The sequence below is a fragment of the Amblyomma maculatum genome, chromosome 5 (genome assembly GCF_055883805.1).
Source record: "Amblyomma maculatum isolate TAMU_Amacu chromosome 5, ASM5588380v1, whole genome shotgun sequence".
In the NCBI taxonomy this organism is placed as follows: Eukaryota; Metazoa; Arthropoda; class Arachnida; order Ixodida; family Ixodidae; genus Amblyomma; species Amblyomma maculatum.
Genome location: NC_139348.1, coordinates 40,139,115 through 40,156,108, shown reverse-complemented (window position 1 = coordinate 40,156,108; position 16,994 = coordinate 40,139,115). Strand labels below are relative to the sequence as shown.

Genomic DNA, 16,994 nt, shown 5'->3' with positions numbered 1-16,994 from the left:
AAAATTGGTGCTGCTGTTACGGTCTGAAAGCATGTGACGACATTAGTGACTTTTGGTTGGCTTGCAGACTGCAGACTGCTTGCAGACTGGTGCCATTTTGAGGCTGTTGCACTTTTAGACCTTGTTGGATTAATGTCATTCTGCCATCATTGTGGCCATGGCGTGAATCATAGAGTAGTTGGATTTGCGCATCGTTCCTGGCCTGAAGAGAAAATGGTAGTGATAACTGGTGTGCCGGTTATGTGATATTACCGCATCATTTTATCTGTAGTTGGTGTCAATACGCGGCGATAGCCCGAAATGAAATGTCACCTTTTGTTTCATGTTGGAGAGCAAAAACAAACACTTTAGTATGGATGTAGCCATTAGTGCTCAATGTGACAGCGAAAAGTGAGCACGATCTTAAGGTGACTCCTGCTGCGTACGGGATGGTGCAGATAATACAAAGTGATCCCTAAGCAGCTGTCACAGGCGTGACGGATTGAGGCTTCCAGCAAAGTTGGTGGCACTGCAGATATACAACTGAAATATTTGAAAACGAATAAGAGAAAATGTCTTTGGATATCGAACCTATGAACTCTTCTGTCTAAAAGACTAGACAATTCTAGAAAACTCTGCACTGTATGAAGAGAGTCGCTTATACAAGATTGAAGGGAACAAAATGTAGCGCACCAAGACGAGGACGGAGAAAGAAGACACACACATTTGTCTTGGTGCGCTACATTTTGTCCTTTTCAATCATTTACCAACAAGCCAAAGTATCTTCCCTTCTTGCTTATACAAATGCGTTATGTTTTGATTCTTTTTCTAAACAATTGCAGTTTGATACCAGATGAGATATTGTTGTTGCAATTTTTTATCTGCCATAGTAGGCTGCATGAATCTGTTCTGGATTATATTTCTGCTGTGCTCCTTTGGTCTCTGTGTAACAAAGAATGTTGCATTTGTTTCCTGCTGGACTAGCCAACTGTGCTGAGGGCATACTGAGTGGGAGTTCTTGCAGGGGCAACTCCCCTTTCTTCGCCCTTGGCTGTTGTCCCTTGGAAGTGCAGCTGATTGGTTGCCTTCGTTTCAGTGCCAAGGCCCAGAGCCTGTTCGAGCTGTACCCGGCACCAGACTTGGAGACGTTCCAGCTCACGCAGGCGGTCATTGGTGACACGCTGGGACGTGAAAACTACCGGGCACGGATGCACGAGCTGCTCTACATCGAGGAGATGGCACGCGCAGACATCATTGCCCAGTGAGTCTGCATGGTTACATTCTTGAGCTTTATTTATTTATTTATTTTTGTATGCCAACAGCTGCTTGTGGGACTCCCTTGTACTTTGTGATAAGCAGGTCATTGGCAGCTTGCAAAACTTCGGAAGTCATCTTCTCCGCACAGCGAAAACCCATTCATCATGGCGGCCAAACCGGTTTTGGGGCAGAAATAGGGTGCAGTGCAGGAGGCGTCTATGTGACTGTAATGGTTGCGTCCATTTCCTGCTTACCTCTTCCGTGCTGTCGTGATTATGGGACTAAGAGCACCTCTGCGAAGCTACTGCCTAAGAAGGGCACCTGCTGGTACAGTAGAAGATCATTATAACGAAACAATATTGGGTGCAAAAATTTGTTTGTTGCATTCGATCCTTGTTTTTAGGAAAGGAGGCTACTCTTAGAAAAACGTTTTTTGTTTCTGCACCAAACTTAATCAAAATGCACACCCATGACTAGTTTTTCGTGCTGATTTCAAAGATGCGATTGCTTTTAAGATAGGTTAATTAGTTCTCAGGATACACTTAATTAGCACCCTATAACTACCACAAACAATGGGGAAAAAAAAGGACATCATAAAGGGTTACAAATGACACATAGCTGGATTCTAGAAAGAAAGCGGGATGCAATGTCGGAAACAGTTTTTTTATAAGTGATTAAAAGACATTGAAACTCAAGGTACAAATCGTGCCTAACATGCAGTCAAGGACTAGAGTATTTAAAAAAATTTCTGAAACCTAATTAAAAATACTGCTTCCAACATTGCATAGCCTACACAACTGACTATGTGCTAAAAAAAGAATTATGGTTCTATCTGCCATAGATATCATGATATGCTAGTTTGGGATCGGCCGAGTGTCCAAAATTATCGTTTTGAGAAAAACAACAGTAGCAAAGAAAGTGCTGCTTATGGAAAAATACATCAAATTTATTCACATACTGGCATTACCAGATGCTTAATACCCCCCTGGGATGTAGTCAGACTGACTATAGAATGGCGCTTTCTCAGTGTGCGCTGCAGAGTTTCCGCCGACTTGCGCTTCTGTATAGATAGTTTATAGTTCTGTATAGTTTTTCCGCTAATCACCCTTTTCTTGCATCCGCTTGCTTGTCTGGGGGCTAGGCATTAGGCTGAGCTCTTTCAGTATACGAGCAGCAGTTTTTGCACTACCGGCATTGAATTTCATCATGGCTTCAGCCACAGCAGCCTGAACGGTGAAGAGAGAAGTATGCCGTTCCTTTCGGGCAAGTGCCCATATCATTGCATTCTAACTCTCATTGTTGTTTTTCATCTTCCCTCGTTGGCAGCATTCAAGCAGCCTCCTGTCTGAAAGCCTTTCATATATAAACAGTAAGGCATTGCAAACATAGGACGGCAGATTGTACCGGGGATGTGGCATAGCTTCGCCTTTGGCCTCCGCCGCATTTTGCCGGCACCAAGAATCAGAGCCTGTTGGACATAGGCTGTGGTTGTAGCTATAGCCGTTCGACATTACATGATGGTAGGTGGTCGTCACAGCTTTGTGTGTGGCCTCCACACCACCTATGTGCGATTTGAGCACCCATGAATAATTAATAGGAGCTCGTTCTAGTGATCAAATCTTGCGTGAGTTTGCCTCTCCCTCTAAGTGATTCTCCAGCAGGGCCCTTCTGATTAATGACCAGGTTGCGCAGCACAGTGACCATGCGTGTTTGCACGTGATTTACGCAATCTTATTTGTGGATGTCAGTGTACCAATACACTTCCGCTTTTTTCAAAGCGGGGAACGTGCGACTGTCCCCGTCCGAGAGTATTGTGGTATAAGGGAGGTTATGCTGCTGTAGTGACTGCTGGAATAGGATCAGGGCAGCCTCAACCTCCATTTCACCAGCCTTTTTGTTCGTATTTTATTGGCAGATATCGCACTTCTTCCAGGCTGGGTATGTGGGGTCTTCTTTCGGGTCCCGTTAACACGTGGCGCAAAAGTTGCATAGTACAACGAAGTCGGGGAGAAGTCTCGTGAACAGTTCAATGATAGCTCCAATGCCAACGTGTGAGGAGTGTCCACGTGTCATCCAGGAACCGTCGAATTAGACTGCAATGTTGCGTGGATGCCCGATATTGACGCATATAGAAGACGACGCAAAAGATGACATCTGAGATGACAAGCGCTAGCCTGGAAGTGAACGAAGCTTGAACGCAAGACTTGTTCTGGTCTACCATTCAAACCATCTATCGCTAGGTTCTCCTTGGTGTTCTACCGAGACGTGACACTGGTGGAGCGCACTGGGGTATGCATAGGACTCCTTCCGGCAGTCCACAGCGGATCCTAAACTTTGACACGCCTGTCCATCGTGCTAGCCGCCGCCTTCTAGGCCTAGCGCCGGAGTACAGTCATCTGCCAAACGACTCCTCAAACGCCCAAGTTCCTCAGACCTCCCAAGCCATGGTACATACCAACCCTACGCCGGTGACTCTACAGAACACCAAGGTGCCAGAGTGCTTTCGCGGGGAAGCGTTTGAAGATGTGGAGGACTGGCTCGACCAGTTTGAGCGAGTGGCCAAGATAAACCAGTGGAGCGCAGACCAGAAGCTTTGTAATATTTATTTTGCCCTTCAGGATAATGCTAGAACGTGGTTCGAAAACCACGAGGCCAGCTTATCCACATGGAATGACTTCCACTGCCAGCTGGTCGACACTTTCGCGAGAACTGACCGACTGCGCTGCGCCTGCTTGAAGTGCGCGTCCAGAAGCCGAGTGAGAGCGTGGCTATGTTTGTGGAAGACATGGCTCGCCTTTTTCGCCGTGCCGACCCTGATATGAGTGAGTCAAGGAAGCTACGGCATCTCATGCATGGTGTCAAAGAACAGGTGTTTGCCGGTTTGGTACGCAACCCACCTAAAACGGTGAGAGAGTTCGTTAAGGACGCTACTGCTATAGAGCGAGCCCTACAAGACCGGTGCCGCCAGTACAACCGACCCGTTAACTGTGCTTCGACGACTGCGGCGGCGCTGAATGCAACCGATAGGACCGCTCTTCGAGACCTCATTAGAGAAATTGTCCTTGAGGAGCTCCAGCGAATCACGGCTACGAAGGCTCAGTCATCACAGGCCCTCGTGGAAACCGTCAGGAATGAAATTCGGTATGCCTTATCACCGTCTGCACCATGCAACCAGTCTCACCCCGTCGACAATGCGGCAGCTATTTCGGAGCCATACCACGCTCCACAACCGGTCAGCTTCACGGCCAACGTTCCTGCACCTTACCACGGGCCGCAACATGAGAGCTATGCCGCAGTCCTTCGTCGCCCGCCTCCAGACCACGCCCCACCGAGCTCATCGAGCCGTCAGGAGACGCGACTCTTCCATGGGCCTCAGTGGGCGCCTTCCAGGCGCTTTCAACCACGCCGAACTGACAGGTGGCGCAGTTATGATAGCCGGCCACTCTGTTTCTACTGCTGACAACCTGGCCACGTGTATCGGTACTGCCGCTACCGCGAAGAGGGGCAAGCCTTTCCGCCTGCTTATGCTCGCCAACACTTCAATGCCGACACTGCCCAAATCGAGGACGACCCACCGGTCAGCGGGGAAAACAAATCCCGGGGCTTCCGCCGCCGCTCCTCCCCATCACCACAGCGTTATCCTTTGCCGATGCGCCGTAGCATTGCTGACGTTAGCGGACAGCGGTCCCCGAGCCCTCACCGGGGAAACTAACAGCCGCAACCTCACGAGGGGAGGTTGCAACCAGTCGAAAAATGCCAAGCCCCTCACCACCACCGCAACCGCCGACAACCTGTGCTTCTGACGCCGCTGTTAACATTAACGTTGACATCGCCGCACTACCGCCGAAAATGCCGCCTACATTACCGCCGAAAATGCCGCACCAGATGAGCAGCCCCGATGACGAAGCTGACAACGCCGACCTTGCTGGACTTCCGCCGCAAATGCTGAAAAAGACGAGCAACCTAGATGAAATTGTTAGTGCTGACCTCGCCGTTTCTGTTGACGGGCTGGAGGTACATGCTCTAGTGGATACCGGAGCGGATTTTTCAATTATTAGCCAGAAACTGGCTGATACGCTGCGTAAAGTAAGAACAGAATGGACTGGGCCAGTAATTAGAAGTGCTGGGGGTCAGCTACTGGCACCGACAGGGAAGTGCACTGCCCGGATAGGAATAGGAAACGCGGTGTTTGTTGGCAGTTTCGTTATTCTCCCTGACTGTTGCAAAGACCTCATCTTGGGCATGGAGTTTCTGTGCCTTCATGAGGCTGTAATCAGCATTCGAGATAGCGTCGTTGCCTTCACCAAGAATCATGGAGATCGTGGTTATGCGCAAGTACCACTGATGCCCTTACGCGTCGCCAAGGAGACGGTGACATTACCTCCGCGATCATGCTCTCTTGTTCAAGTGAAGTGCGACGTGGCGCATACCGGCGATGGAATCGCCGAAAGGGCAGTCACCCTGGTACTAAGCCGAGGTGTTTCTATCGCTCGGGGGCTAGTCAACTTGACTGATGGACAGACCGAAGTGCTGCTGACAAACTTCAGCGACGAGCGTCAGCAAATTCCGAAAGGCACAACTGTGGCCTTTTTCGACAGCATCCTAAATGCGCAGCACTGCTTCTCACTGCAACAGGAAGGGCCAATGTGCAAGACACCCGTAACCATCGTCGATGTGAGTCCAAATTTGTCTTCTTCAGAACGGGATCGTCTTTTGGATCTCATAGGTCAATTTCGAGACTGCTTTGCTTCCGAATCGCGGGTCGGCCAAACGCCCTTGACAAAACATCGAATCATTACAGATGACTCGATTCGCCCGATTCGACAAAATCCTTACCGTGTGGCTCCGAAAGAACGTGAAGCCATTCAGCGCCAGGTGGCCGAAATGCTTAGAGACGACGTTATCCAGCCGTCACAGAGCCCCTGGGCTTCCCCCGTGGTGCTTGTTAAAAAGAAGGACGGCAGCTTACGATTTTGCATAGACTACCGCAAGCGCAACCAAGTGACTAAAAAAGACGTGTACCCTCTTCCTCGCATCGACGATTCCCTTGATCGCGTACGAAATGCACGTTACTTCTCATCAATGGACTTGAAAAGTGGATATTGGCAGATAGAAGTAGATGAGAGGGATCGGGAGAAGACAGCATTCGTCACTCCCGACGGATTGTATGAGTTCAAGGTGCTTCCGTTCGGTTTGTGTTCGGCACCAGCAACATTTCAGAGGCTGATGGACACTGTGCTCTCGGGACTTAAGTGGCAAACATGCCTGGTGTATCTTGACGACGTGATTGTGTTTTCGGCCACATTTGAAGAGCATCTACGCCATTTGCTAGCGGTGTTTCAGGCCATACGATCTGCAGGCCTCACCCTAAAACCCGAGAAGTGCCACTTCGGTTACGAGGAGCTGCAGTTCTTAGGCCACGTCGTTAGCCGAGAAGGTGTGCGGCCTGATCCTGAAAAGCTCTCCGTAGTCGCCAAGTTCCCAACACCTACGGACAAAAAGACATTGCGGCACTTTCTGGGTCTTTGCGCCTATTACCGTCGGTTTATTGCTGGCTTCTCGCGAATTGCCTGGCCATTAACTTCGTTGACGCGTGACAACGCTGTCTTTAGCTGGGATGAAGAACAGCAACAAGCTTTTAATGAGCTGCGGAGGCGTTTACAGACACCACCTGTTCTGGCACACTTTGATGACGACGCCCTTACACTGCTTCATACGGATGCCAGCAACGTGGGCTTAGGTGCTGTGCTAGCGCAGCGCCAGGATGGTATGGAAAAAGTAATTGCTTACGCCAGCAGGACCCTATCTAAAGCGGAGGCGAACTACTCGACAACCGAAAAAGAATGCCTTGCAGTGGTATGGGTGGTTATGAAGTTCCGCCCTTATTTGTACGCTCGCCCCTTTGAAGTCGTTAGCGACCATCACTCTCTCTGTTGGCTGACGAACCTAAAGGACCCTTCAGGGAGACTCGCGCGTTGGAGCCTTCGATTACAAGAATTTGACATGGCTATTATTTACAAATCTGGAAGGAAGCACTCGGATGCTGATTGCCTTTCCCGAGCGCCGGTCGAACCTTCCACTATGACCGATGAAGTCACTGTGTTTTTAGGTGTCATAGATGACGCAACGCTTTCCCAACAGCTGCGAGAGGACCAGCAATTGCTCCCTCTTATTGATTTCTTGGAAAAGCGAACTACGGTCGTGCCTAAGATTTTCGCCCGAGTAATGCCTTCGTCCTTTATTCGCAACAACATACTTTACAAGAAGAACTTCCGCCCAGGGGGAAACAGTCATTTACTCGTCGTCCCATCAGCTCTCCACAGTGAAGTTTTGCAAGCGTGTCACGACGGGCCAACCGCCGGTCACCTAGGCTACACCCGCACTTTGGCTAGAGTACAGCATGGATACTACTGGCCAAAACTGCCGGCGACAGTGAAACACTATGTACGTACGTGCATAGACTGCCAGCGCCGTAAATCACCCCCTGTAAAACCAGCTGGCCTACTCCACCCTCTTCAAGTACCAACGACACCTTTTAAACAAATCGGCATGGACCTCTGGGACCATTTCCGACGTCCACAGCCGGGAATAAATAGATAATTGTTGCCACCGATTATCTAACCCGCTACGCGGAGACCAAGGCTCTGCCAAGGGGTACCGCCGCTGAAGCAGCTCGGTTCTTCGTTGAGAACATTGTCCTGAGGCATGACGCTCCGGTACTCATTATAACAGACCGAGGAACTGCATTTACGGCTGAACTTTTGGAAACCGTTCTCCGCCTCAGTGGCACCAGTCATCGTAAAACTACAGCCTATCACCCCCAAACCAATGGGTTGACGGAACGTCTCAATAAGACCATCGCAGACATGCTTTGCATGTACGTTGACGTGAACCACAAGAATTGGGACGAAATTCTTCCCTACGTCACGTTCGCCTACAATACGGCACGCCAAGACACCACTCGTATGACACCATTCAGCCTCCTTCACGGGCGACCAGTAACAACTATGCTGGATGCAATGTTGCCCCCGAATGCTGACACCGATGATCTCGATCAGGACGCCGAGGAATTCGCTCAACGTGCAGAGGAAGCTCGACAACTAGCGCGTGTGCAGATCAAAAATCAGCAAGAGCATGATGCACGACGCTACAATCAGAGACACCGACATCTTGTGTACGAATCTGGTGACAAAGTGTGGGTCTGGATTCCTATTCGCCGCCGTGGACTCTCCGAAAAACTATTGCGGCGATACTTCGGGCCCTATGTTGTTCAGCGACGTTTAACTGACGTCACTTATGAGGTGGTGCCAGACAAGGTGTCGACATCAAAGCGACGCCAGCAACAAGCAGACGTCGTCCACGTTGTGTGTATGAAGCCGTACAACTCGGACTGACCTCATCGAGACGATGCTTCCTGAGGAGGGGGTCAAATGACGCATATAGAAGACGACGCAAAAGATGACCTCTGAGATGACAAGCGCGAGCCTGGAAGTGAACGAAGCTTGAACGCAAGACTTGTTCTGGTCTACCATTCAAACCATCTATCGCTAGGTTCTCCTTGGTGTTCTACCGAGACATGACAATATTTAGCTCCGCATAAACATCCTGAACTGCTCGCGCACTGTCAGAAGTCAACTTTTGGGCTGCGCGGTCCACCGCTGACGTCAACTTTGTCTTGACGTACTTCTGCCAAGCGCGCAGACTGAGATGTGATATATTCATTGTCGAAAATATATCATTCAGCGCCTCATGTTGATTTCCGGTCAACTGCATTGCGCGCGGCGGGAATGTTCATCACGAACGGGCTCATTGTCTGGTCGGTCTTCACGCACGGCGAGCTCCATCGCGATGAAATGTTTCCACAGTTTGTGCACGCCAGATTTAATTTAGCGGCAAGGCCATAATTCCTTTCGGATTTGTCAACGTTTACGTCGTCGTTGCACACTTGGTACTTCACAGACTCTAGCATCTGTTAACTGCAAGCTAACAACAGTGAAGGTTGTGTTCCTAAGCGGGGGGTTGTGGCGTCTTCAATTGTGCCGATGATCTCAGTCTTGCGCTCCGTTGCTGCAGCCGCTGCCATCCGTTGGATCTTCTTTTGGGCTTTCCTGTCCCTTTCTTTTATATCACAAGTTTGTAGCATCGGAGTATCGCGACGAATGCGACCGCTGTCCGAAGGGTTTCCGTGGCCAGCGCCGCCGTTAGGCCTATCCCGGTCGGCACTTCCTGATTTGCTGACGGAGGCATATCCAGGGCGGCGGTCAAGGTTTCCACGGCTCTTGGGGTGTCCACGGCGCTCTTCTTCATGTTGCTAATCAGCGATTTTTTTGCTTCTTTCCGTACTTGTGAGAAACATGCAACTTCGGTGCCGGCGTCGACATCATTGCAGGGCGCTCAGACGAACGCACTTTGGCAAGATGGCTACCACTTGCGCGCCGCTGACGCTCCCAGCAGACGATGCGGGCGCGTCAAATCAATAAGGTAGCGGGCTTCAGTCACATGCTCCGACTAGCGAGTAGCATCGCGTTTCAGCTGGTCTTTGGCAGCATTTTCTCCCTCATCCAATAAGCGCGAAAGGACAGCAATGGCGCAAAATTGAGAATGAAAAGCAGCTCTTTCAAATGAGACCAAGATGGGGAAAATCCTGCCTCCCGATTGGACGCCGGGAAGCAGCATCTGCTGCACAAAAGAGCGTTGTGCGCCATTTCGCCTGCTAACGCGTTTCTCCGCCGCAATGTTTGGTTGAAAACTGAAGTTTCGAACGGCTCAGGACTTCGGTAAAAAACGAAAACGGCGTCCTCAGATGTGCAAGGAGCACCGGACCCACCAGCATTGGCGAGTTTAGCCCAACGAGCCAGTGCAGTGCCCATACGGAAGGATCGGAGGCATGTGTTGCACAGGCGCTCGTCGCGGTGCAAGAGTATGTGCGCATTGACACGCCACTTCTTGCCGAAGGTGAAAAAGCGGCAATTAATCTTTGCACATGAGATCAGTGAAGGCTTTGCTCGTTTGAGTTGCCATATGCCACAGTGCAGGTTTGATTCATCGGTTTATTTTGCCGGCTCGTCATGTGTGCGTCTTCGCATCGTGAATGCGTTTTGGATGGTGTGCTTGTAGTGTTTCTGTTCTCAGTGAATCAGTATAATTGTGACTGATGATGTGCTCTGACAGACAGCAGGGTTATAAGGGACTTATTTTGACTTGTTTTGCCATTTCTTAGAGAACTTGGAAAAGCTGACGATGCTGCAATAGTTTATTATTACATCTGACATGTGTGGTTCTAACTGGTATTGTTATAAGTGGGTTTGACTGTACCATCATAAGTAGACTGTTCATCGGGAGAAAGAGGGAATTTATTGCGTGATAGAAAAAACAAATGACATTTTGGCTGCCAAAGATGCGGGGGCATCCAATATGTAAGCGTTTTCATTATACGAATAAATGCATTAAATCTGTCGTGGGACTGTGACCATTGTATGCTCAGGGGTGCTCTGTCTTTAACCCATAGGTGTGTGGAATGGCGCCGTTGCCCAGGTACAACATCCGGGTCTTGCTCGAAGTGACCGACAGCCTCTCAAAGCTGACAGCCAATGCCGTGGAGGCCCACTACGCACAGGGGGGCGAACTGTTTGCACTCCTGCGCCTAGAGGCAGAGATCACGGAGGACACACCGGGCGGCCGACTGGTGCTGCAGAACTGCCATCTGGTCTGGCTTGCACCACTGGTGGCTGACCAGGGTGCTGGCAAGAGCAAGAAACCCAGGGTCAGTAGTGGTTTGTGCAAGGGCCCATTTTCTGGGCATGATTGGAGGGCAGGGGCAGCACACTGCAATGCATGTGGCTCATTGCTCCAGGGTAGCCTTTGACGAGGGAAATGAAAACACTAGGACTGGCAGTGGCCCTCTCCTGCATTTGTGGGCACCCATTTCTCGTCCAAAGGAAGGGGTTTGTAATTGAAGGAGCTGCATCTTCATGGAGGGTTTTGCTGATCTAGTCGTGGTGGAAGATGTGATGTGGGAACCTTGGTGGGAGGTGTTTGTCAAACTTTGTCAAACTTTCAGTTTGTTGGGAGCAGTATGGTGCCACAATCACGCAGTAGTGAACTATAGTAGGAATGGTGGGAGATTTCACGCTTATGTTTTGTTTATGAGCAGGATGCATTTTACAGGTCTGAGGAAGTTAGCTGAGGTGATTTCTATTGCACGGCCTGCCTGTTGAGTGTGGTAACTCATCATTGCTTGAGCAATGCCTCATGGGCAAATACGTAGTATCTTTGCATAGACTGAAGCTGTTTAGTGAAACATTGCTTCTGATAATCATAGAGCTTGTACAAAATACAGCTTAGATTGAGGGTGGCAATTTACTTTGGTGCCTTCCTGTTCTTGTGCCTTGCAGGTGTTTGAACTGCCCATCCAGCTGGCCAAAAAGGACTGTGTCTACATCCGGCTGACCAAAGAGTGCGTCGAAGAGTTCCAACTGCAGCCAAGGAGTTCGTTCGAGGCAGAGGTGGGTTGTACTGTGCTGGTCTTAGGCTCTCTGCTGGGGACTGTTGTCACCTCTCTGTTCAAACATGTTCACTATAAATGATGCCATGTCCAATGATATATTTTGCTGGTATATTGTGATGAAAATTAAAAAAAGAGCCATTGTAGTGCTGTTCTAGTCTAAAAAGCAAGCGACTGTTGCCCAGTCTTTAGCCAAGTAAATTTGCCGTAATGCGAGTGGTTCTTGTCAGTTTGAGGGATAGCTCTACTCAACGCACACCCAGACACCACTCCGTGTCTCTGAACGACCTTGTGAAGCATAGTATAGTGACTGGTTGACTAAGGTTTACCCTTAGCTTAATCACTGCACACCATGGTGACCACTGTCCACCAAAGTGTACCTTGACATTTGACCTTGACCTTCGGGTAGGAGCTTCTAGGAGGCATTTGATATGCATGACGTTACTGTCTGTTATCTATATAAATAGCAACCGGGAGCCACTCTGTAGCCAGACATAGAAAAGCTGGAACTGTCACAACGCTGTGATCATTGCCTCAAGGTGGCGGAATCCGATCGCTCTGTCAACATTGCTGGCAGGGCTAGAAAGCGTGCTCATAGGTGGCAATAATAACCCTTTCGCTGTCGGGCGTTTCTTGCCATGACGCACTCCCAGTGTCGGCTAGGTTTCAGGGAACAAGCATAGCGATTTATTTTTGATTGATTGCTATACAAATAAAATAGTCAACGGAATATGCACATTTCAGTGTTCTGCAGGTGTTGTTAATTAACATCATCATCATTATCAGGCTGATAATGATGATGAGGAATTATAAATTAGATAAAGATGATAATAAAGTAACAAAATTCCCATAAAGAAAGGTGTTAGGCAAGGAGACACAATCTCCCCAGTACTATTCACAGCTTGTTTAGAGGAAGTATTCAGAGACTTGGAATGGGAGCAGTTAGGGATAAGGGTAGATGGAGAATACCTCAGTAATCTGCGATTTGCTGATGACATTGCCTTGCTAAGCAACTCGGGGGATGAACTACAAATAATGATTGATGACCTAGACAGGAAAAGTAGAAAGGTAGGCTTGAAAATCAATATGCAGAAGACTAAGGTAATGTTCAACAGCCTTGGGAAGGAACAGCAGTTTATATTAGGTAGCGAAATACTGGAAGTAGTAGGCAAAAATGTCTACTTAGGACAGGTAGTAACTGGAGATCCGGACCATGAAAAGGAAATAACAAGAAGAATAAGATTGGGATGGAGCGCATTTGGCAAGCACTCGCAGATTATGACTAGCAGCTTACCGGTATCTGCTCAAGAGGAAAGTATTGGCCTCGAGATCGAGCAGAGTCGCCACCTTGCGGCTCAGCGGTGAAACCTACTCAGTGTGGATGCGTTTTCGCGTCGCGTGCCAGCCTGCAGTGATTTATGCGCGCGCATGCGGCGTGTACAGAAGTGTTTTTGTTTGCTTCGCGGTTCCTGTGCGCTTTTGCTTGCCTATATGCCTCTTCAAAAAGAAATATGAACTGGCTATTATCCCACGCTAAAAAAAAAAAAAAAATACTTGTCGGTATCGAGTATGTCATGCTGGATAAGGACATCATCCGTCGCGGTCTTCGGCGCTTGAGATTCTTTGACACGCGGTTTCTCAAATGAAGTGGTACTGTCGTTAACGCCGTGTCAAAGCAAAACAAGTCGCTGCTGTCAATAAAAGTTAATGCGAACGCTCAGAAATCGCATATTCCCGTTTCTGTTTGGAATACCTCAGATACTAAAACATATGCCACCGCAGACTGCTTCATATAGCAGAATGAAGTTTGAACAGGCCACTCTATACCTGCTATGCCTTCTGTATGCATGATAAAGTTGTGTGAGTACAGTTAAAACTCGATTTAACGAAGTTGAGGGGAGCCGTGAATTATTTCCTTAAATCGAGAATTTCGTTAAATTGAATGAGGCATTTCTTGGGCACATAATTCAGTACATTCGATTACAGTAAAACCTCGTTAAAACTTACCCGCTTAAACAGTACTTTCGTTTTAAAAGTAGTAAAGTCAAGTCCCCGACTGAGCACCCATTGAACATAATGCATTTTGCATTCGCATAAACCGTACCAGCTTATCGCGGTCGTAACGGTTAGTACGTATCATTTTCACTTTTCGTCGCACTCGCGCGTGACGAATTCACGGCGGTAGCACCGACCCAAAGGACGGTTCGGCTAGCGGCGCAACAATCTTCCCTAAATACCGCCGACGGGACGGCAAGCCACACAGCTAATGACAAATTGGCGCCAAAGTTGGTAATCATACAACTAGCGCAATCTTTGGGGGTCCGTATGGTCATCGTCATGACCCCCCGCGCTACTTTCGAGTGGATAGCGCCAACACCACGACCGGCGCCGCTAGCGCGTATGAAAAGAAACAACAACAATTCTTACTAAAATTCTAACTTTGGGGTGCTGTCTACAAAATAGACCAAAAATTAACACTTTTTCACCTTTATTTCTCGAAAAAAGGTTCGTTAAATCGGGACAAATCACGGAATCGGTTTCGTTATTTCGGGTTAGTCAAAGCATTCAACCCTATGGGTGTCTGAGGGGGAATTAGGATACCTTCGTTAAATCGAGATTTTCGTTAAATCGGGTTTCGTTAAATCGAGTTTTGACTGTATTATTATTATTTTTTGTTGCCTTTAAACCTCTGTCGCGGTATCTCAGGGGTAAGGGCGCTCTACGGTTGATTTCGAGAACGGGGATTCAATCACGACCGTTTTGAAGAGTGCTCCTCTGCTGTGGGATTTGACTGCGCATTAAACAACCCACGTGGTTGATGTGGTGTTAATAATGAAAATAAAAAAAGAACGACACCGAAACCAGCCTCTGCAATCATCCGTCATAGCCGATGTCGCTTTCATGCGTTAAACCCCGTGCCAATATGCTTTTTTTTTTTTTTTCGCTGTTGAAGGTTTCTGCGCATCCGTAACAGTGGTAGTGATCACACTTTGCTTTAGGAAAATGCTTGAATGTTTGGGAAACATCTTCCCTGCATTTAATTGTTACACTAAATATTAGATACTACACCTAGATCAATGTCATTTACTGGTAGCCTACTATAATCATTATAATCCCTTTTTGTCTAAGTGCTGTCTTCCGAGCAAACTCGTCGTTTCTGGCAAGGGGAGTAAAACATCTTCATTCGAGCTTAAGTATCAGTGTTTAGTTCGGGAATAAATACATCTTTATAGTCGCATGATAAGATGATTTCCATTTCTTTCGGAATAGTTTTACGTCCGGCATCTGTTTTGGAATTAACCCTAATATTTTACTTCGCATAAGATTTAGTCTGCTCAATAATTAGTGATAAAGAAATCTACAACCTCTAAACGTGACCATGCGCCGTTTATGACGATGTCTTCGCAGAGAGTGATTCATGGCTTGCACTTTAACGTTTCTGAAAATAATCGCTGATTATCGCAAATTTTGTAAAGTGTGTAAAAGTTATCTCACACAGTGAAATTTATTGGCATTGGAAAACAAAATAATTGCACTACTACTAATTTACCATTATATATCAACATCACACACATCAGAAATCCCTTATAGTTTCCTCGGTTCCAGGAAATCATTTACAGTTAGTGGCGCATGCATGCAGTAATACACTATCACATTCTAACCCGCAAAAAGCATCCGCGTCTTTGTGAGCTCTCATTTTTGGGGAATACTTGTGCGTGCTTGTCTAGCCAGAGTTGATGTGCACTCAGTCTAAAGCAACTCGTCATGCAGTACGCTGTTAGTGCTACATTTAACCTGCTTAATCCTCGACTCAAGCGCGATATAATGAAGCAGGCTTTCTCTATTCATTCGAAAGAACTGAAGGTCAGAGCACGAACCTTGTATCTCCATGGGCTTGACACTAAATTCGCCTGTCTTATTCGCATGAGACACGCACACACTGTTTAAAATTCGATAAGAAAAATAAAGCTGTCATTAGGCAAGCCCAAGTATTAGGCGCGTGAGCGTAGTACACCGTAAGAAACGTGCAAAGTAAATCTAGAAGACTGTTGGTTGCGTGCCTTGTTTTCCTAAAATCCGTGTTTCTTCCGCTGCATTGGCGAAATCCTTGGATTTTGTTCTGCAATATTGCAGAAATACTGCAGAAGTCACGTTTTTATCGCCAACAAGCCCGCCGTAAACTCAGAAGCAGACCTACGCCACGTGCGTTTCTGCGAGCGCCGCCGGCCGCCGATCCACACTACCGGAGTGACGGTGGCTCCACCTCTAGGTCGATCTCGCGGCGAATACAACAGTTGCATCTTGCCTGTACTCACCTATGGGGCTGAAACGTGGAGGCTAACCAAGAGAGTTCTACTTAAGTTTAGGACAACCCAGAGGGCTATGGAACGAAAAATGGTAGGGGTAACATTAAGAGATAGAAAGCGTGCAGAGTGGGTCAGAGAAATAACTCAAGTTACCGACATTCTAGTAGAAATTAAGAAGAAATGGACATGTAGTGCGAAGAGAGGATAACCGATGGTCGCTGAGGGTAACAAACTGGATTCCAAGGGAAGGAAAGCGTAGCAGGGGCGGCAGAAAGTTAGGTGGGCGGGTGAGATTAAGAAGTTCGCAGGGGTCAGGTGGATGCAGCTAGCACAGAATCGGGTTAAGTGGAGAAATATGGGAGAGGCCTTCGCCTTGCAGTGGGTATAATCAGGCTGATGATGATGATGAATATAAGAAAAAAGCTGTTCCGTACTTCTTGAGACTCCGAATCCGAGCTCGGCTCGTATATATAATCAAAAGAGCCATCGCTCCAGTCCACAGTTGAAGGTCCCGCGCGGTCAGCCATCCGAAAGTAACTGCGTGCATGGAGGGCGCACTTTTGGTGGCCCACACAACAGAGAGAAATGACACGCGAAATCAAGATGACAGAGGGAGACGGAAAGAGGCTAAAACAACCTCCTTTGCTGCTGCTAGCCGCAAGCAAAGGTGCGGCAAAAGAGAGTGAAAGCAGCGATTTAGTCATGTGTCGCAAAACATGCGCGCCGCATGATTGCTTAGCGCGATAGAGTAGTGCGCGCGGAGCAGCTGCGCCCCCAAAGAAGGTGGCAGGGGTGGGCGCGGTCGCTCCGTACTCTTCAGTATATACGTACCAACACAACGCGGGGAGAAAATACGAATTTGTAGAAAGATTTGACAGATGGCGCAGCCTGTCCAAGCGTGCCAGCTTCGCGTTCTGGCGTGGAATTTTGAATGCACAATAGAGAAC

At 48.1% G+C, this 16,994-nt stretch overlaps 1 protein-coding gene across 1 annotated transcript in view; it reads left to right on the top strand.

Annotated features, from left to right (window-relative positions):
• The window catches only part of LOC146188113 (ATP-dependent RNA helicase with zinc finger domain-like), a 136,702-nt gene that overhangs the window by 45,295 nt on the left and 74,413 nt on the right, over positions 1-16,994 (top strand). Inside the window, exons 8-10 of the mRNA XM_084603633.1 lie at positions 1,076-1,240; positions 10,771-10,999; positions 11,631-11,741. Coding sequence (XP_084459759.1) covers positions 1,076-1,240; positions 10,771-10,999; positions 11,631-11,741 — 505 coding nt within the window. The remainder of the gene's footprint in view (positions 1-1,075; positions 1,241-10,770; positions 11,000-11,630; positions 11,742-16,994) is intronic.